The sequence below is a fragment of the Platichthys flesus genome, chromosome 4, assembly GCF_949316205.1.
Source record: "Platichthys flesus chromosome 4, fPlaFle2.1, whole genome shotgun sequence".
Lineage (NCBI taxonomy): Eukaryota > Metazoa > Chordata > Actinopteri > Pleuronectiformes > Pleuronectidae > Platichthys > Platichthys flesus.
Window position 1 is genome coordinate 21,125,746 of NC_084948.1, and position 14,636 is coordinate 21,140,381.

Sequence of the window (14,636 nt, forward strand, 5' to 3'; positions counted from 1 at the left end):
GGCAGAGGGAAAACAGATCCGTGCATCACAGCCTCATTAAGTTTCACGTCGAACTCCCTGATTACTTTGCCTCCGTGAGCCAAATCAAGAAACCAGGACGTGCTTTTAAATGGTTCCATGGAACAATGCTCACAAACTCACTTCTGTGGAGTTCAAGGTGTTTGTTGCAACTCCACTATTTTGTCCCCCCCCCCCCTAAATTTCGCACAAGCAGATTGGGCTGAACAGATGTTGTTCTACTTTACAGAATAACTTTACCGATACGTTCTACCACACGTGCAATACCTAAACCAAATACCTATATGCAGTTAATATAGAGCCACGTGCCACTGGAATATAAAACATTGCATTCATTCAGAGAAACATTATTAAAACAAATTATTTGAAAAGTATTTCTCTTCCTCAGTCATTACTTATAATTCTATGCTGCTTTGTGCTTTGGTGTATAACTGCATTATGTACTGTCTAGACTGCTATTTGTTAACAAATAGAAAACTAGTTGCTGCCAAGGAGACAATCTATAATTAAACAATAAGCAGGAGAGTGAAAACAGTAATTCAATATTCACACATAGAAAACTGAAAATATTCAATCTGCTCTCTGATCATTTGAAATGATGATTTGCCACAAACGTCTCTGTTTAGTATTTAAATCCAGTTTCACACCAGATGTGCCGACAAAAATGAATCATCAGCTTTGACAGTGAAAAACATTTTTACAGCGGTATACATCAAAGTATTTCGACATTATAAGGAAGTAATAAAGACAATACTTGACTTTCATTAGGATATTTAAACATCCATTAGTTTCATCTGCCATGTCTAAACATGGCTTGCATCTTAATTAACATTTAAAGCAAAACAAATCTTTGGGCTCAGAAGATTAAAAATCGGCACGCTCCAGATGGAGAGGAAAGCGGATGCATTCAACTTATTCCCTCTTTCCCGCAGATGGAGTTCACCCAAAAAATAAATCAAACCACAGAGAGACAGAGAGAGAGAGAGAGAGAGAGAGAGAGAGAGAGAGAGAGAGAGAGAGAGAGAGAGAGAGAGAGAGAGAGAGAGAGAGAGAGAGAGAGAGAGAGAGCTCTGCTGCGCACTAATGTATTCTTGACCGCTGTGCATCCCGCACGGTACTGTAGCACGTAGCGGGATCTTCAGAATAACAGCCAATGGTGGAACATGAGAGAAACATCACGCGGCGGACATCTGGTGGGACGGGGCTGCATCACACTGGCCTCTGTTGCCAAGGAGATATAATGGTGTAGCCTGGTAGTTGTAGGCAAAAAAAAAGATAAAAATCTCACGGAGAGTCGTCCCCACATGAGACAATGTGCTGCATCCTGCACGAGGTTCACAGGTGCTCGGGGATGGTGGGCTGCTGTCAATCAGATTCTTCTGTAACAGCCAAACAGCAATAGTGTCTGTGGGTTTATTTATTTATTTATCTATCTATTGACAGACTCGCCCATCAATAAGTAATGAGGATGGAGAGCAGTCGTGACTAGCACTGCATGCATCTAGGAGCTCGAACTCCGCAGCCTTGAAAATGTGGCTCATCGTTTCAGGGAGGAATTTATTTATTACAGAAACATTCACACACCGGGAGTCGCGTTCCGTTTATGATTTATTGTTTCGGAATTAGTCTGGAAAAGCCAGAAAGACAAACAAGGCCATCACATTTCCACAATCCACATTTCCGGACTAGTCACACACTGTACATTAAATACAGTGCCTCGTACAATACAGTCTGCGCCCGTCTGTGAAGCAGTGTGACGACACACAGTGCTTCATCCAGGGACAAGTGGACTGCATACGACTGAAGCCACCCACATTAACACTTTAATTCCGTACAACGTGTCCAAGGTCAGCTCCTGTGTACTGTCTGTGAATAAGAGAAATGCTCACACATCCCCCCCCCCCCACACTGTGCAGGAAGAGTACCTATCTCCTCGGTCATGGGAATCTGACTCGTGAACATGTGTGAGCCCAAAACACAAAAGCTATTCTCTCTCTGTCGCATGTATTCTGTGATCAGAATTCATGCCAAAAATGTGAATGAGGGCAGTGAATTTGGTTGGATATGCTGTGCTGTGTAAAACGGGGGATTATTTATGGCTGGTAATCCCTTTGAGGAGGGGCCGAGGGCTCCTCTGGCTTCTCCGCTCGCTGATACACGGCCTGGACAAACACCCACTCTCCTCCTCTGGTCTGACCTCCCTCCAGTCGTTAAGCAGAAACAGCGGCGGTGGCAGGCACATGACGAGTCGGGAGACGCCGCTGGTCACGATGCATCATTCCCCTTGACAGCCACAGGGGGCGCACTCGGTCTGCCCACACCGCTTGCCGGTAGGAGGAGCTGGCTCCGAGCCTTGCTTCTGCAAGCAGGCAGGGGGACAGCATTAACACTTGGATCAGTGACAGGACCTACCTCAGACAAAGCAGCAATTAACTGAATATCTGTCTCTTTTGTTTGTTTATGTTACTGAGATAATTTATGATGCACATCAGAGTCAAGGTCATAGTTAAGATTGTGAGGTGGTTGGGGATAGAAACGCCAGAAAACATCACAAACAGAAGTTTCAGTCACAGATTAAGGAAACAAAACTTCTCGGTTCGGGTTAATTAGACCCTCAACCAGGTTCAGAGACTTTCTGACAGAACTTCTCCCATGAGCCAGAGATGTCCAGACCCATGTCCTGCTGTCATTGGGCCACTGGGTGTCAGTGTGGTGATATTCTGATAAAAGCCACCGTTGGCACATCCTGAGCACAGTGTGGTTCCACTCGTTATCGGCTTTTCCTCCCCCTACACCCTCTCCCTCCCCTGCTTTTCCTCCCCCTGTCCCCATCTTTGTTATCTCCTGTCCCAGCTCACCTGGGCTTGCCTGCGAGTGGGCCGCACAGGTTGGTTGTCAGGATGGTTGGGCGCCCACGGCCCCAGGCTCTGATTGGAGTAGAAGTCCATGGGGTAGACTTCCTTCCAACTCACTTCCTGCAGAGCCACAGCTGCCTGAGAGAGACGGGCAGATAACAACAAATCATGTTAAAATGAAGAAAAACAAACAAGAACAAGAAATCTGACAAGGTAAAGGTGCAACACCAGCATCCTCCGAGCTGCTGTGGTGCATGATGCTGCGGTTTTCTCCCTCTCCTGTTATCTAATGGATTTGCAGTTTATGGGCAAACTCCTACAGGAGAGCACAGAGTGATGAGGAGACGGGGCATGTACCGACTACACCGACAGGAGCTGTGTCATTACATTAAGCTGGGATAACAGGCAGCGTTGTCACGTTATCCCAATGCAGCTGCACTGCACGACACAACAGCTGCTGGAGGAGAGCGTCAACACTGGCATGACAGTGCTCTGACATAAGTGCAGACTGCTCCATATGGAGGAGGAGTGCTGGTGAATACTGATTGTGAATGAAAGAAAGATTCCCTCAATGACTGAACAGATGAATAAACGTGCATGAAAGGACGAGTAATGGGATTGTTCTTTTATTAATCTACCCAGCTGCTCATTCATCTTTCTATTCAGACTTAACTCTAGCGCCATACGACATTGGATCATTTTAGATATCATATAGAACAATGATGAGAAAACAATATATATGATAAAACTAAAAGAAAATAACATAATTTGACTGATAAAGGAACTCATTTTAAAAGAAAGAAAAAAAACGCAGCTTCAAAGTGATGAAAACTCATCTGCGGAGATATAATTCACAGCTGGTGTGCAGCGACTGTAGTTTATTTAGTTTGTATGGTGTGTACCAACAGCGTCAAGGTAGTGATCTCTACCACAGCAGCTGCATCTTTAAATAGAAGCAGGAATAAAAAGCATGTTCCTATGAACGAGGAACATTAAAAGGATACAGAATAATCAGTCCTGGAAAAACACTAAAACAGGACCTGAGAATTATGCAAATTTAGTTTATTCTTTCCTCCCACGTTTTCCCAGGGTAACCCAGGTACTGTGCCGCAGGCTATGTATACATGTTTGTATAAAAGATAAAAAATGTATTATACATCTGGTTTCTGTGTATGTGTCCTTCAGGTATAGCAGAGAAATAACAAAGCCTGCTTCCTTTACATCCAGACATTAAAAATACAATATGTGGGTTAACTAAATCCCATACTAGTTTCTCCTATACAAACACACACAGAAAAACTGTATACTCATAAATGTTTACATATCTCATTTTTTTGGTCTCTCCACACTCTTCACCCCACTCTTCCTCCTCTTCATCTTCTCCTCTGCCCTTATTCCACCCTTTTCTCCTTTCTGTAGCTTTTACCCGCTGCGCCCCTCCTCTCGCCTCTCCCACCAACTGCCTCGCTCTCTGTGGAAGCTAGCTCCTCTTGCTAATCCCTGCACTGACAGGAGAGCCAAGTGTGTCTTATTGACTATAAATATAACATGAGACGCACTAGAAATAAATGCTGCCCCCCCCACCACCCTCCGCCCCTCTCCTCGCTCACTCTACCCCTCCCATCTCGTTGCTCTTCATCTTCATTCTGAAAGCCACAGTGAAAAAGCTAAAGTGCACCGAGAAGTGGAGATGTGGCTGAATTAAGACTTTATCACAAGCGCACATATAGACACTATTGTAGCTGCAAATTATTTAAATGTGCCGACATTGTTCCCAAATAGCTGCCGGGGCGAAAGCAAGCAGAGCTGCAACACAAAAGGCTTAAGAAAACAGATTGCTTGCTTCCTCATTACAGCCGGGGTGAATTTCACATTTTAAAGGCACCATTATGGACCTCAGTCAAAAAGACAACACATAATAATCATCAGTTCCTCTCCTAAGGTGAACGCCATCATTGTTCTTAATAGCCTCATTCTGAAAGGCAGCACAGGCAGAGCATGGTCGACGTGTAGTTGGAGGAGAAACCGTTTCAAAACAAACTCTAATATTCAAGACAAGCAATTCCCCTCGCAGCCATTTCACAAGGATTCAAATCAGTAGCAAATCTTTGAGGAAAATTGAATGAATTAATAGATGACATCAAATGGTAACCAGCCAAGTCACATAATAGCACATAACTGCCAAACCCATCACAGAGCAAGCTGGTTTTTTTCACAGGCTTGCTCCTGCAGCTGCAGTGGCACACAAACAGACTCTTTCTTTGAAATGGATCTTTATGAGTTGCTGTCCGATCTATCTCTCTCCCTTAAGAGAAACAAGACAGCTGCAGGAGGAGGGAGAGGTGGGGCTGTGATCCTATCGGCCAGTAGGGGGGGATAGTCTGCTGCTGATGCTGTTGTGTATGTATTAATGCTGGTGTGCTGTATAGCAGGGATAGAGGGAGAGGAGAAAGGAGGGAGAGGAGGAGGAGGTGTGCAGCTCCATCTTTCAGCGTAAGCAGGCCCTGATGAGTCTTATACAAATTCACCACCCTCCTCCATTTTTAATACTCAAACATTGTAGTAGTTCTCCTGATGGAGGATTCAAAAGGACATCTGTCAAGAGGTTTGTACTGTGTGTGTGTGTGTGTGTGTGTGTGTGTCTGTATGTGTGTGTTTGTGTGTTTGCTCTCAAAAGGTGAAGGTTTACCTCATAAGGAGAGAGCAGGGGTTTAGAGAAGGCTGTGCCCCAGTCGATAGAAAGGCGTGGACAAGCGATCTGGACCCACCTGTAGAAAAGACAAGGTACAAATATGTGCTCAGATGTGCATCAACGGCTGAGTACAAATGTGTAATTAGAAGCAGAGATCTGAGACGCCGAGAGACCGAGATCCTATTAGACAGGCAGGGCACATCTGCAACTCCACACTGCACGGGGATACGTGATGCAACGAGTTGTGCAGAGCGCCTCCCTCCACCTGATCTTCAGCATCTGAGATCCGTCCTGATTTGCAACGGCTTTAAAAAGGCAACCAGGCTACAGTGTGTGAATGCACAGCTCGCCAGTGAAAGAGGGAGTCTGAGAAGAGAGGGAGGAAGGTTTTGTGGTGGTGGTGGAGGTGGAGGAGGTGGTAGTGGTGGGCAGGCTTGGTTGCAAAAAAAAAACAACAGGCGAAGTGAACAGAAATGAAAAGATGAAGGGATTGCAGTGAGAGGAAAGAGGGAGAGGATAGGTAAGTGTGAATAAAAAAGCCGCACCAGCCAGGTCTCCACGGATGTAGCCTACATAGCTGGCAGACAGGGTGGTGGTGGTGGTGATGGGGTCGCTGTGTATGAAAGGGATCGGGAGGGGGTGAGAAAAAGAGATAGAGGAGGACACATATATACAGTGATTGGGAGTGAGAGCAACGACAGGCGGGGGCGGGGAGGGGGGGAGAGGCACAAAAAGGAAGAAGAGGAGAGAGAACGGAGGCAGAGGAGAGAAGGAAGATTGGCAGGGAGAAAAGTGTTTACTCTGGAAAATGCATGAGAGAGAGAGAGCGAGAGAGAGAGAGAGAGAGAGAGAGAGAGAGAGAGAGAGAGGAGGAGGGCGTGGATGTAAACAGCTGGAGGGAAAAAATGAACAATGGGAAAATGGAGGCAGCGGCCGGGGCAACGGGGGTTAGCTTTCACAGATCAATGCAATCCACAGCTTCATCTCCACCGTGGGACAGATCCCTCCTCGTTCCCGGTGCCGACGACGGGGCTCCATCAGAAATATTGACAGAATAGGAATTTAGCTGCAGTGCATATAAAAGCCCCGGAGACAACACTAGATGGAGGTAAATGCCAATAAGAATTTATCTGTTTAGGAGTATAGGAGTAAAGGCCTGTGCAGAGGCACGGATGGGAACAGGTTTCTTTTGCCGTCGCTGCTTCTATACGTCGACGCAACTTCCCCATCTGTCTATTCTTCATTTCCAACTTTCACCCGGTTTCTGAGCTGCAGCGTTGATTGCACCGTTGACTCTCGCTCCACTCCTCTTTCTGTGCCCCCTCTGGGAAAGTGCATGGCATTTTCAAATAACACACACACACACACACACACAAAAAACTCTCCTCCCAAAGAGTGAACTCCTATTCATGGGGCTAATGTGAAAGACAGCTGAGTCAGAGATATTTGCACAGAGCAGCCGGGTTTAGATGGAGAGACGGAAGCTGAAGCATGACCTTTAAGTCCATCAGCCTCTGAACATAACTGGAACACGTTACGTAGCCACACACTGCACATGTATCAAACACGCCTCAGCCCATAAACACAGGAAAAGAAGGAACTAATTACAGCGAGGAAAACTGACAGTTTGCATGTGTGTGTGTGTGTGTGTGCGCACTTGCATCTACATACGTACGTGCACGTCTATATAATGAAGTGAAAAGAACGCTGGGGGGAGGTGAAAGAGGGAGGGAGATTAATAAGAACGAAATCCTGGTGGCTGCAGCTCTGAGGAGGAACGTCTGAAAGGGAAGGCAGAGAGGATCCCTCCTGAGGGGCACATCGTCGATTGCTACATAGAGCTGGAGGGGACTTTTCTAATATTAGAACTGAGACTGACTGAATGGTGCAGCTCAAGTGAAATACAGGGTGGCAAGCCAGGTACTGCCCCGAGGATGCAGTCCAAATTGTTATTTGCTTACTTTAGTAGAAATAAGAACCCCTTCAACACACAGAGACTTATACGACTCGGAGGAGCAGAATGCAGTGAGGATCATTCAGTGATATATAAAAGGGAAGATCACATAATATTTGGTGAAAATATGCAACACGTGCCTCCGCCCAGGCACGGATGCTTTACCTTGCAGCCCGTTACACCGTGACAGTGTTGGGAGGACCTCCACCTGCGTGGCTCCGGGTTCACACCCTTCAAACGCCCAACGGCAAGAACAATTAACCTTTCAGCACGGCGGCAAACCGGAAAGGGTTCACCTTTAACGGCAAATTTAATTGAATTAAAGCAAACTATTTGAATTTCAATGGAGTCAAAAATCATAAAAAACGGAGAGATAAAAGGCTGCTGTGCAACTGGGTGGCATTTGCGGTCTACTTGAGATAAGTGTGTGTGGTGTGCGGAAGTCGGTACAATAGTTTATAACATGCTTGGAGGCCGACTAATTACACACTTAAGAGCATATGCTAATGGCGCCTCTCTGTATATGAGTGTGTGTTTAATGACAGAGAAAGCCTGGGGGTATAGGCTCTGTACAGTCCGCCCGAGCTGCAGAGCACTAATGCGTCCTTTACCACTGCGCTGTCTGTTTCTCCATCTTCCTTCCTTCTCTCTCTCCTTCCTTCTCTCTCTCCTTCCTTCTCTCCAGCACAACGTGGTGGTTCAGCACAACCACGTTCAACCCAGCTTCAAGCACCTGCCGGTTTGTAAAGACGAATGCAGCTTTGTGCAAGACACCTGCATTCCTATAAACTATTATGAGAGCTGAGGGAAAAATAAAAAAGGTGGGAAAATGAAAAATGTAATATTCACTGAAGAGTTCCACTCAATGTATTCTAACAATATCCCTCCGAATAAACACCCATGAGTCATGATGCACACAATGCTGTCAGTGTGTATTGTCTTCAGAAACGAGGCCTCTTTTCCCACTTTCAGCTCCAACCTGGATTCATTAAGGAAACACTGACAGCACTTTGCATTTTTCTTGTTCCACATTGGGAGGAATATCCAGAAATATCATTACACTGAATGAATGTGTCTCATAATAGAGTATATTGTGTTTGTACATTATTAATTTTGTATTATTAATATTAATAATATTAATTATGTTTAAACGCTCAAAACAAACAGAAGTGTAAATAATTATAGGTGCAAAGCATTCTGGGCTATAAACACGAAAAGGCCTATGTAATAGATATACCTACAGCTGCAATCTTATACAGAACTGTAAAAGGTTCCACCTCATAAACATGATGTTTCTAGTGTTATTTTAAAGAAGCGCTAATTCCATGAAATAATCTCTATAGAGGTGTGTTGTGTTATTTAACTGTGATCTGTTATACTGAGAGGTGTTTCTAAAACTCTGACCAGCCCATTTGTATAAATAAGAGAAAACTAAATGTTAGATCTGGCCTTAATTTTGTATTCAAGCACTTTGGTTTTCTTGACACCGATACCCTGAATGCAACTGGAACAGACCTTGCTGAAAAGCTTTTGTCTCTAATGAGGCTTTGTTGTGGTCGGGCCGAATCGTGCCGGACTTACATAATTTTGGCAGAGCACTTATACAGTACATCAGTCTGAAGAGGAGGACCAAAAAACAAAGTAATAAAAAAAATGACCTTCTGTCCCTCTCTCACCCACTCCTGCCTCACAGATCACACCTCTCATGGATCGGCCAGATCTCCATGGTGAGAGGCTGATCAGAAGGGGGTGTGGGGAGTGTGTGTGTGTGTGTGTTTGTGTGTGTGTATGTGTGTGTGTGCGTGTGTGTGTGTGTGTGTGTGTGTGTTGTGTGTGTGTGTGGGACCATTTGAGTGCGTGCATTTGAGTGTGATTGGAGCTGTTGCACATCAGTGTCTCACTAATCCCTTGTCCATCTTCACCTCTGCTCTTGTGGCTGGAGGTCAAATAAATCAGAGAAACTGCAGCTTCAAGCCGGAGCACTTCTCCTTGAAGTGCGGCGTTAAATTGGTGCAGAATAATTCAGCCGCTGCCACTGTGATTATAATGATTACGTATTAATGACGAGATCGACGTGTGCATCAGTGACGTCTCACAGGACAGGCTAAGTACTTACGATGTGTGATGTGAAAGTGTTTGCGGTTTCATTGGTTTCAGGTAAAAGACAAAATATTTTAACTTAAAAAAAGAAAGAATTTGGAGCCGAAAGGTAAAATGAATAAATAAAAATCCATCTTGGGGAAGGGCAAGTATAATTTCGGTTTGTGGTTGTTATTATGCTCAGCCTTATTGTGACAGCACAGTGGAAAGTAAGCATTTTAACTGATTCTTCATGCATATCATGTATAAATGCCTTTTCTACGCCCTGAGTGTCTATGCTAAGTGAACTGTATCAAGCATCCGAGTTCATTACACACGACCATTTGCTTTTGCTACAAAGGGAAAACTATGGGATGTAACCAAGACATGAATGTCAATTTTGTTTATGAAGCTCCTCATTATCGTGTGCACAGGCAAAATATGCCGACTCTCCAATTATGCGATGATCTAATGATGCTTGCAGAATATTTTTCAATTGCAACGTCTAGGTGACTACTTGCTGTTGATCATAATATCTCTGCTGGGCTCCATAAAAGGAAAGATATATTACCCAGCTTTATGAAAAACACACACATCGATAAGTTAGAATTAGAAAAGAAAGAAAAGGATGAGTCAAGGGAAGACGTTTTTCCGTTTCATGTGGAAGACAAAGGACTAATTGAAACTTTAATGGAGCGGGAAGCCGGCGGGCGGACAAGGAAAACCGATCACGAATAAGAAACACTTCAAGTCTTTCAGTGCAAACGAGAATGGCACTCAGCAGAGAGCGTGCCTTCGCCAAGGCCAAACAATCCCACACGTCTGTCTAGGTTTCATCACAGATAGATAAAGGGAGAAGGAAAGGAGTTTGCTAATCGGCATTAAACTGTACAAACTCATTGAAGTCAACAACATAAACAACATCAAGATCTAAATGGTATTTCCTGAGCAATTGACAAAGATGTGGAAAGTGCTGAGCTGGTTGAGGAAAGTGATTTTGTTTTTTTTGGATCTACTCTGATGGGTACTAACATTTAATAGGTTCATAGTACACCCCCCCCCCCCAAGTTTGATGTAAACCACTTAACTTCTGTTTGTGTTAACCAGCAGACAAATAAACAGACCAACTAAGATAGAGACAGAGATAAGAAAACTCCTTAATGGAGATAAAACGAATCAGTAAACTGTTCACGTTCGCGTTGTCCCTCAGTTTCCCCGGCATGGCTGTAAACCAGCAGAAGGTGTTGTCTTGGTCACTTTGTTTGTATTCATGAGAAACACAACATTTGGGCTTGTTTCTGCAAGGCTTGCTGTATATTTACAGGGGCCAACAGCAAATGGCCAAACAAAGTTGTGCATTAATGCCACAATACAAAAACAAGTGATGTTGTGTTTGCTTGATCTATGTGTGTGTGTGTGTATCTTCATACTCACGCATCTACATCTGACATTAGATCCAGCTTGCCGGGGAAAATCTCAGACAGGAGCACTCTAGTGAAGCACTTGCCCAACGACTGAAGCCTGGACTCCAGGTGCTATAGGAGGAAAAAGAAGGTCAAGTTAATGCACCAGTTGTCAAATCAACAAACACAACTCTGCCTTTAGTAGACTCTCCTCTCTGCATTAAGGGCTAAGTTGCAGATCACATAGCCCATGACTTCCCCCCAACACACACAGTGCTTTGAGCATTCCTAAAGGTCATGCTAAAGTTTTTGATCTACAGCCATTCTTACCAGAAAGACTTTTTTATCCAGCTCTCACTTTCTGAACCCTCATATATCCATTCCTCTATTTTCCGCTGCTTACCCAAGTCTACAATGTGCTGAGAGAAAGTTAAGGAAGGTAACGGACAAATCCCTCTCCTCGCCAGAAGTCCTTCAGCTCCTCCTGGTGCTCTCAGGCCAAGTCAGGGTGTGTAATCCCTCCAGCATATTCTGGGACTTTCTGTGGATCTCCGTCCAGCTGGCTCTGACCTAATGCCTCCACAGAGAAGTATCCAGATAAGATCCCAACAAAGGCTGTGGCTCTACCTCAACCTCTCTACGGAGGTTCATTCACCCAGATGCAGAGCAGGAAACTAGTTGGGTGCTCATAGCCACTTTCTTTCAGTATTTACCCAGAGGAGAGAGGGCAGCTTTGCTTCAGGCTCCCTCTTGATGATAATCCAGAACATAATTGCTGACACAATCCACCTGTCAATCTCCTAGAAAAATCGCGAATAAACAAGCTCAAGTGATATTTGAGCAACTAATTCCCAATTGTTTATTCTGTTTTTGTTCCTGAAAAGTAAAGTACCCTCGGAAAAGAAGTGCTGACAATCACTTCACACTCAACAGTAAATTGTTACAGTAAGGAGCTGGAGGTCACAGCCTGATGAAGCCAACAGAACTACATCATCAGCAAAGAAAAAGTCCTACAGTCACACACAGACGCACACACAGCCTGATGTCTTGACTCCTTGGGTGTGCCTAGAAACTATGTCCATAAAGATCACAGGACTGGAAACAAAGCAAAGCCCAGCACAATCCACTGAGGACACACTTTGATTGTTGCCGAGGATACACACAGAGCTTTCACTCTATTCTTACACAACAGCACGAGGGATACAATCGTAAACCTTTATATCCACACACACAAGAAAAAAAGAACAATAAGGCCAGTTTTCCTTGCCAGTTTTTAGCCCTCAGCTTCGCTTGACATTTGAATATGCATCGGACCCCGCGCAGTTCATTTAATTATCCAGTAAGGGAAAATGCCAGTTCAAGACACTCTGCTCCTCTGCCTTGGAGGTTTGGGCGAAGCTTTTATTCAGGAATGCAGGTGGCTGAGAAACAAAATGTTCGTTTGGTGAGATAAAGGTGTGCGTGTTCTCTGATATCCACTGTCCTTGAGTGTCACGAGACATTTCTTCGACTGTGCTCTTATCGCAGGGAGCGCTATCTCCTTATTTAACATGCTACACTACAGCAGATCACTATGAGAAAGCTGGTCTATTTCTGTAAACAGATTTTCTTCTTATTCCATCCCATTTTCACTCTCTGGTTGGAATGTCTACATGACTGCTAACTTCATCTGTGAGGACTGGTTATATAGAAACAGGAGCACAACAATATAAGGCTCGCAGTGAGTGACACAACTCGGTATGGTGTGATTTTAAACCTTTTTTCAACTTTCATTTCAGACTTGATCATGTAAAAAAGGCAAAGGCAAAACAAATCTAAACCGAAAATTACAGAAATACCAAATACAGGCAAATAGAACAAAGAAGAAAGAATGAACGGAGCAATATAGAACAGGCAGTGGAGGAGCAGCTGCGGGTTCGGAGCGACCAGACGGGGCCACGCGGTCCATCGATTGATACCCTCAGACTTCGGCTTGTAAAGATTTACGAGTCTACACCTAATGGACAAGCGTCTGAGAGCGTGCACACACATACAATTTATGACTTCTGATTCTGAACTGATGTAAACACCTGATACATAAAAAGAGCAACTTTGATCAGAGCCTTGGATACAAAGTGTTATCGCTTTCAAAATCGTACAGAGCGTGTACGAAGAGTCAGAGACGACTTTCACATTCACTTGAAGGAGAAAGCGTAAAGTATTTTTTGGGCTTTTAAATATATATTCTTATTTGATCAATTCTCATTGACGTGGCCAATTTTGCTTAAATTGACATCCAGAGCAGCGGACCTCGAGGCCAACAGTGGGATGAAGGGTAGACTATCTATGGCTGTTCGGCTGAATCATTCTAAATGTGAAATAATAAGCTCCTGGAATGAAGACTGCCTGTCCCATTAGCACTTCATGTCACCAATCTGAAAAATATTACTAGCCGTTGCATAAGAGGCCTCGGGACAAGCAGACACGTTGAAAGGATGGAGCCGCCACTCACCTCCAGGACTTTGGGATTGCCCTGTCGACCCAGCGTGCCCAAGATCAGGCCCCATCTCTGGGCCGAACGAGCCTTCTCGATAGCCTGGAGTCTTAAGGCACGCATGGCCTCGTGGTCATAGTACTCCCGGGAGAAAACCTTACTGTACGGGTCATATCTTCAAAGCAACACAAATACACACAGACGTCAATGAAATGTGCACGTAGACATTAGAAGACAAACCTTATTATACACATAACTAACTATTGTTCAAGTATCTAGCTTGGAGAAAGAAATGCAAGATGAGGTGAACAAATCCAATCATGAAAAACCATTGAGTATGACCGCAGTCAGTGTATCTTGGTGAAAATGGAGGTATTTTTGAGAATCTAATCTCCTTTCCTACGGTGCAAGGGTCTCACTTGAGATTAGAATCTTGTTTATGAGAGAGACCTGTGATCTGTGCGCTGGAGCATGTGTCTAGAACAACACGGTTTCACTCTGCATACAAACGAGACCTCATAGAAAATAAGGAACTTTATCCTCACTATATATGTTGTCACTGTAAGAAGGTAATTATGACAGCAAAGGACTTTTCAAAGTTTGAGCAGCCTAATAAAACACTTATCTACGTAGAAAACCGTGTTGGAAGTATCTCAATAGGTATCCAAACATATTTTCAAATGTGTTGTTTACTTTTCTCTTCATTGACCTTTTGCATTTCAAACACTTTCTCTCCGTTGCTGCCAAATTGTGTGCGAGTGGAACATTGTGTTGATGTTGTCAGTGTATAAATTACAACAGAGTGCAACAACCCGAGTACAAATGGTGGCACTTTGTCTCACAGTACCTGTAGGCAGCGATATCTGGGTTTGCGATCATTATCGACTCCAGGTGAAATCTTCCATCTCCCAGATAACTAGAGAAAAAACACCAATCAATTCAATGTTCAGGGTGAAGAAAATAAATAATTTGTGCTAAGTGAAGCCCCTCTGGACAGTGTTGAATGGGCAATCATAATAAACACTGGCCTATTATTCTCCCATTATGACAATTTCCCTGGAGATGTAGAGGCAGGAGGCCTGAGCCCGGGGTCCCGCCCATCTCTGCTATCCAGGAAGAATATGACCCCGACGACTGAAGCTTGGTGTTAACAGAGAATCCG

At 44.3% G+C, this 14,636-nt stretch overlaps 1 protein-coding gene across 1 annotated transcript in view; it reads right to left on the reverse strand.

Annotated features, from left to right (window-relative positions):
• Nucleotides 1–1,608: 1,608 nt before the first annotated feature.
• dph1 (diphthamide biosynthesis 1) overlaps nt 1,609–14,636 on the reverse strand; it is a 48,225-nt gene continuing 35,197 nt past the window's right edge. Inside the window, exons 7-12 of the mRNA XM_062386209.1 lie at nt 14,322–14,390; nt 13,493–13,649; nt 11,033–11,133; nt 5,563–5,641; nt 2,877–3,011; nt 1,609–2,377 (exon numbers count right to left, since the gene is read on the reverse strand). Of these exons, the coding sequence (XP_062242193.1) occupies nt 2,294–2,377; nt 2,877–3,011; nt 5,563–5,641; nt 11,033–11,133; nt 13,493–13,649; nt 14,322–14,390 (625 nt within the window). The 3' untranslated portion in view covers nt 1,609–2,293. The remainder of the gene's footprint in view (nt 2,378–2,876; nt 3,012–5,562; nt 5,642–11,032; nt 11,134–13,492; nt 13,650–14,321; nt 14,391–14,636) is intronic.